The sequence below is a fragment of the Helianthus annuus genome, chromosome 17 (assembly GCF_002127325.2).
Source record: "Helianthus annuus cultivar XRQ/B chromosome 17, HanXRQr2.0-SUNRISE, whole genome shotgun sequence".
Taxonomy (NCBI): domain Eukaryota; kingdom Viridiplantae; phylum Streptophyta; class Magnoliopsida; order Asterales; family Asteraceae; genus Helianthus; species Helianthus annuus.
The window spans coordinates 191,891,066-191,898,072 of NC_035449.2; the positions used below are offsets into that span (position 1 = coordinate 191,891,066).

The 7,007-nt window shown below is 42.4% G+C and overlaps 1 protein-coding gene across 1 annotated transcript; it reads left to right on the plus strand.

The window, feature by feature from the left end:
- The first annotated feature begins 459 nt into the window (after nucleotides 1-459).
- LOC110925464 (F-box protein At3g07870) lies at nucleotides 460-2,301 on the plus strand. The gene is made up of 2 exons (XM_022169418.2): nucleotides 460-1,391; nucleotides 1,820-2,301. The coding sequence occupies exons 1-2, from the start codon at nucleotides 785-787 to the stop codon at nucleotides 2,299-2,301; spliced, it is 1,089 nt and encodes a 362-aa protein (XP_022025110.1). The 5' UTR covers nucleotides 460-784.
- Nucleotides 2,302-7,007: the final 4,706 nt, after the last annotated feature.

The window sequence follows — 7,007 nt, forward strand, 5'->3', positions numbered from 1 at the left end:
ATTATGTAAGATGGCCCAATAAGATCAGGCCGGCGCAGACTTGTTGTTTTACTCAATTAGATCTGAATACGGCGTCGTATTGTACTTTACATACAAACTATCTATCTGTTTGCAGAAATCCCCAAATGATATACCCTAGAAATTGATATGGTGAGCCCGTGATCAAAATCAAGATGTGAGACAACGTGCCTTTCGAGATCCAAGAGGAAATCATCAAACGGCTTCCAGTGAAATCACTCATTCGATTTCGATCAGTTTCCAAATCATGGAAATCTCTCATCGATAGCTCCAATTTCATCACTCATTACAGGTCCCAACACCAACATCTACTTTTGTATAACTATCAATCTGTTGTTTATCCTAATTGTCTTTCAATCGTTGATGATAACACTTCCCCAGTCCCCCCTCACTCTTCCTCTGTTCGTTAAGATGCTTAAAATTTTAACAAAATAGGCACCTCTCATGACTTGTTATGTTTGTATAGCGAGGGAAGACTCGTTATTTGGAATCCTTTAATTACAAAAGCTGTTGCTGTGGTTGTTCCTAATGCGGCAATTCTTGACACGACCCGTTAACCCGACCCGAACCCGACACGAAAAAAGCAGGTTTGGTTCGACTAATACGACCCGTTTAAAAAACGGGTCGGGTTCGGGTTGACCTGTATTAAAAACGGGTCGGGTTCGGGTTGACCCGTATAAAAACGGGTTGACCCATTAACCCGTTTAACTATTTAGATAAAAAATCTTTTATATTTTTGTTTTTGTTTTTTCGGTTTCTATTTTACATGGTTAGTTATAATAATGTTAATTTTGACACATTATATTATTTATTTATCACATTCATATTTATCATTAAACATGTTATCGATAACCCACTTAAAACCGAACAACTCGTTTATAAATCGTCAACTTATATCACTTGTTTAAAAATATGGGTTAAACGGGCCAGGTTCGGGTTGACCCGAATTAATATGGGTCGGGTTAGGGTTGAAATCTTTGACCCGAATAATAATATGGGTCGGGTTCGGGTTGAACATTTCAACCCGCCAACCCGTAACCCGTCAACCCGCCAACCCATCAACCCGACACGATTGCCACCCCTAGATAAGATGTTTAACACCCAGTTCGGGTTTGGGGTTTGTCGTGAGACGAGTGACCCGAAGATTGTCAAGATTAGATATGTTAATAAGTTTGCGGATATGGAAAGTGTAAATGACATCCCTTGGCAAGTTGAGATTTTTACGTTAAGCACGGGGGTGTGGAGAAGTCCGTATGGCAATCTCCCTCGTAAATCGATTGTTTTTGATTGTCGACAAAATGGGGTTTGTGTAGATGGGTTTTGTTATTGGCTTGCTACCGATAGGAGTACGGTAGATGTTGTTAAAGCTTATAGAGTAAACTGCCATTTTGGTCCCTGAGGTTTAGTTACTTTTGCCACTTTAGTCCAAAACTCAAACCTTTTGCATCTGGGTCCCTGTGGTTTCAGTTTTATTGCCATTTTGGTCCAAAAATGAAATCAGGTCATACATATCTTATAAAATCCTGCAATTTTGTCATTTTTCTCAAGGACAAATCAGGTCATATTTGTCTTATAAAATATGGTATTTATTTATAAAAAAGAAATGATCATCTTGTCCCTGCAGAAAATGACAAAATAACAGGATTTTTTAAGACAAATATGACCTGATTTCATTTTTGGACCAAAATGGCAATAAAATTGAAACCACAGGGACCCAGATGCAAAAAGTTTGAGTTTTGGACTAAAGTTGCAAAATTGACCAAACCACAGGGACCAAAATGGCAGTTTACTCAAGCTTATAATATGATTGTTTCATTTGATATGACACATGAAGAATTTAGAGAAGTAAACCTCCCGGATAGATTTGTATACCAAGTGTCCATGTGGGATTTGGACATATATAATCTAAGTGAGTCTCTTGTTTTGGTTGAACGCAGTGGGATCTATAATCCAGTTTATGATGTTTGGATGATGGAGGATGGTGTACGAAACTCGTTTACAAAATTATACACTATTCGCGCGCCAGATGCAAGAATAAAAGGCGTACGTGAATTTAGGAAGAGTGGTGAACCTGTAATTGAAGTTATAGAAGATGATCGGAAAGCAATATCCCTTGTTGTTTATGAACCTAACTTAAAACGCATCAGTAACTTGGGGATATCGCGTGGGACTAATTATGTAGGTCAATTTTTTGTGCATTCCTATATGGAAACGCTACTTCTGCTTGATCAACCATCATTAACGATTTTTGACGACGGGAAACGCTACGTTGAAAGTTTATAATGGAGAGCTATTTGTGTATAAGTAGAGTAAACCTCATATTATACGTGTTAGTTGTCGTAAAGTGACTGAGTAAATACATCGATGTCATTATGATGATCACATAGGCTTTTCTGATCTCTCTTCTGCCACAAAATAAAAATTATATATTTCAGGAATAGAGTTCAGCTGCCACCACCAGTAGATCAACACTAATGGAAAATGAAGTTTAGTAGTCCAAATGGTTTTGGTGTAAATAATTCTGCAGGTGAAGTCTTTAAACAATGGGAAGAGGTTGGAAATTTACTCTCCAAATGAAATTTGAGATTTGTTTAATCATATTTCATGTTGATTATCATTTCTTTTCTTTTTTTTTTTTTTTTGCTATGGATTACCTCTTTTTACTCTTCAAATGAAATTTATATCGAAATAGAAGGTAAACAGGCAACAAGCTACGATGCTACCAATTCTTGATATTTTACAATTATGATGAGAAAAGATAATCGTCATATATATTAACGTGTTTAAATGCATATAAAATTATAAATGATAAATTAATGACTAACGAGCATTTTTGTTTTCTCTCGCCATTGTATCAACTCGTAACCCATTAAATCCATTATTCAAACAGACAAAATGTGGTCACATAGAGATGACATTAAAAATTAATATATTTTGTTTTAAAATCCTCACATGAATAGTGATAGACATACGACCAGTGGGCCACCCAAGCCACAACCCAACCCATCTTCGGTGGAAGCCGTCCTAGCAGCCCACCAACATCGGGCCAACATACACCACGGTGGGTATCCATGATTCGAAGTGGCTAATGGGCCCAGGGCAAGAGAGTTCAAGACTTCCATTCACATTTTTATTTTCCAGCTCGTTTATTTTAATTATGTTTTTTTTCCTTTATTTTCTGTTGCTACATTTGGTCAGTTTTTATTTAGTTTTATGCTCTTATTTTGTAGCTTAGTGGGTGGTTTTTTTATCATCTCACTTAAACTTTGGTACGGTGAATGGATGAGCAGTTTTTCTGGTTCATTTCTAAAATTCTCTAGAATTAGGGAATCACTATCCATTGCTATCTTAATCTATTGGCACGATTGAGAGGTGACCTTTGGAGTTTCAGTCAGCCTTACGTGGTGTGCCTGTAGCGTAAGAAACCCTGCTGGAATTTGCCCTTCGAAACCGACGGGTGGTGAAACTGTATCTCGGAGGTAATTCGTTGTTCTTTTTTTTATCTAAGGATTCGGGTTTAATTCTGATCCCAAGTCTGACTCTGCCTACCATTTGGTATCAGAGCTATGGATACCCGGAGTAGTTCCGAACTCAAGAAGATTTTGGAAGTTATGGAAGCCGACAAGAGAGAAATGGCAGATCAAATGAAAGTGATGCAAGAGCAGATCCAGGAATTAGCGCTCTCTCAAAACAGACGCAACAATGGGGATGATTTTCAGTCCGGCGACTCGAGTACCAGAGAGGGGACGAGCAATTGGCACTCGAATGATATTAAAGTTGACATACCAGAATATGATGGTAAGCTTGATCCCGACGAATTTGTGGAGTGGATTCGAACTGTGGAGCGGATCTTTGACTACAAGCAAACCACTGATGACCATAAGGTAAAAATCGTGGCTCTTAAGCTTCGTAAATATGCCTCTACATGGTGGTCGAACACGTGTTTAAAACGAGAACGGATGGGGAAAGAAAAGATTCAAACGTGGCCTAAAATGAAAGCCAAATTAAAGCAAAAATTTCTGCCCTCGTATTACGTGCAAGCAGGTTTTCAGCAATTACACTCTCTTAAGCAGGGGACAGGAACTGTTGAAGATTATTCTCGTGAATTTGAGTACCTATTGATGAAGTGCGACGTACCCGAAGACGAGCCCCAGACCTTAGTTCGCTACCTGGGTGGATTGGAACCCCGAATTGCAAATGTGGTTGAGTTACACCCATATGAAACCCTAGCCAAACTTACTCTGCTGGCCCACAAGGTTGATCAGCAACAAAAACTTAAAGGCAAGCAAGAGTCCACTAACACCCGACCCACTTTTCGTTTCAACCCGTCTTCTAAGCCCACCCCACCCACAAAACCCACCTCTTTCACCGGTTCCAAACAACCTGTCGGTTCAACTCCCACCGAAAACCCTAAAGCACCTAGGCGATGTTTCAGATGTCAGGGATTAGGGCACATCGCGTCTGAGTGCACCAACAAACGGGTTATCTCTTTGGCAGATTTTGAATTAGCACGCGGTTTCGAATTTGGTGAAGAACCCCGTGACGAGCAGACGACAGGGACTGATGGAGACGGGGAAGTAGTAGGGCCCGACGATGGTGATTGTTTGGTTGTTCGTGGGGCTTTGAGCAATGCCCCTGCCCCGACAGAGACGTTGCAGAGGGAATCCATCTTCCATACCCGTTGTACGATTGCCCACAAGGTGTGTACCGTCATCATTGATGGTGGGAGTTGTACTAACGTGGCATCCCAAACGCTGGTCACCAAACTGAAACTATCAACTGAACCACACCCCACTCCCTACAACATTCAGTGGTTGAATCAAGGTAAGGGCATTCAAGTGACTGAACGAGTTCTGGTTCCTTTGAGCATCGGGAAGGTGTATACCGATGAGTTGTGGTGCGATGTGCTACCGATGGATGCCTGCTACATCCTTTTGGGTCGACCGTGGCAATTCGACCGACGCGTGATCCATGATGGGTACCGAAATACGTACACTTTCACACACCGGGCCAAAAAGATTACCTTAACCCCACTTACCCAAACCGGACCGTCTACTAAAGCTCCACTACCTCTTACTACCCTGCTCCAAGCTGAACAACATGAACACGCCCTTTTCAAGGAACTCATCCTCCTTGATAGTGAACCTGATGACACCAAGCCCCCAAACCAACTTCCAGCCGAGATTCAGCCTCTATTACAGTCCTATAACTCTGTTTTCCCCACTGAAATGCCACATGGCCTCCCCCCACTACGTACCATACAACATAAAATTGACCTTGTACCTGGTTCCATTCTGCCCAACCATCCCGCTTATCGCACCAATCCACAAGAGTCTGCTGAAATCAGGAAACAAGTTGATGACCTGCTGCGAAAAGGACTCATCCGAGAGTCACTCAGCCCGTATGTTGTACCCACCCTCCTTGTCCCTAAGAAAAATGGGGAGTGGAGGATGTGCATGGATAGTAGGGCTATTAACAAGATCACAATCAAATACCGGTTTCCGATCCCTAGATTGGATGATTTACTTGATGAGCTTTACGGGGCTACTGTCTTCTCCAAAGTCGACCTCCGTAGTGGTTATCATCAAATCAGAATTTATGATGGTGACGAGTGGAAGACCGCGTTCAAGACCAAGGAGGGTCTTTACGAATGGCTTGTCATGCCGTTTGGACTCTCTAATGCTCCTAGCACCTTTATGCGCCTTATGAATCAGGTTCTCAAACCCTTTTTGGGTCGGTTTATTGTGGTTTACTTTGATGACATATTGGTTTACAACCCTACAGCAGCAGCCCATCATGATCATCTTCGTCAACTATTCGATTTGCTTAGTCAGGAGAAGCTGTACGGGAACCTCGAGAAGTGTGAATTCTTCACGGGTCACTTTCTTGGGGTATATTGTATCCTCCACGGGCATCCAAGTTGACGAACGAAAGGTGCAAGCTATAAGGGATTGGCCCGTACCACAATCTATACAACAGGTCCGCAGCTTTCATGGCTTGGCGTCCTTCTACCGGCGTTTCGTTCGTAACTTTAGTATCGTCGTGGCTCTGATGACTGAGGTTACCAAGGGAAAGCAATTTCTGTGGACCCCTCAAGCTCAGCAAGCATTTGATGAACTCAAAAGGCTACTTTCTTCTACACCCGTCCTGGCTCTCCCTTGTTTTGATGAAGTTTTCGAGGTTGAGTGTGACGCCTCTGGCGTCGGTATCGGGGCTGTCCTGTCACAACGTGGTCGCCCCGTGGCCTATTATAGTGAAAAGCTCAATGATGCGAAACGTCGTTACTCCACATACGACAAGGAATTTTACGCAATCATTCGAGCCTTGGATCATTGGCAGCATTATTTAATTTCGAAAGAATTTATCCTACATTCAGATCACGAGGCCCTCAAGTACATTCAGGGACAGCATAAACTCCAGCCTCGCCATGCCAAGTGGGTTGAATTCTTACAAATATTTAACTTTTCCATCCGGCATAAATCTGGAAAACTCAATCAAGGGGCCGACGCCTTGTCTCGTAAGTTCTCGCTACTCAATTCCTTACAACCCCGCGTCCTCGGGCTTGATTTGTTGAAGCAGGAGTATGTGGGCGATCCCGATTTTGGTGACATCTTTCAGAACTGTCAACGCCATGCTGTCGCCAATTTTCACATTTGTCAGGGGTTTCTTTTTCGTCATCAGCAGCTTTGTGTCCCCCAGCACAGTGTTCGGTCCATGTTAATCCAAGAAGTTCATGAGGGTGGGCTGGCTGGTCATCATGGCATCGATAAAACCTTGCTCATGCTACAACAACACTTTTTCTGGCCCAGGTTGCGACGTGATGTTGAACACTATGTTCGCCGGTGTGTCCCATGTCATCGTGCAAAGTGCCACTCTTCCCCACATGGCCTTTACACACTGCTTCCTGTTCCGACCACCCCCTGGGAAGATGTGAGCTTAGACTTCATCACAGGTTTACCACGAACCCCTCGTCACAAAGACTCCATTAT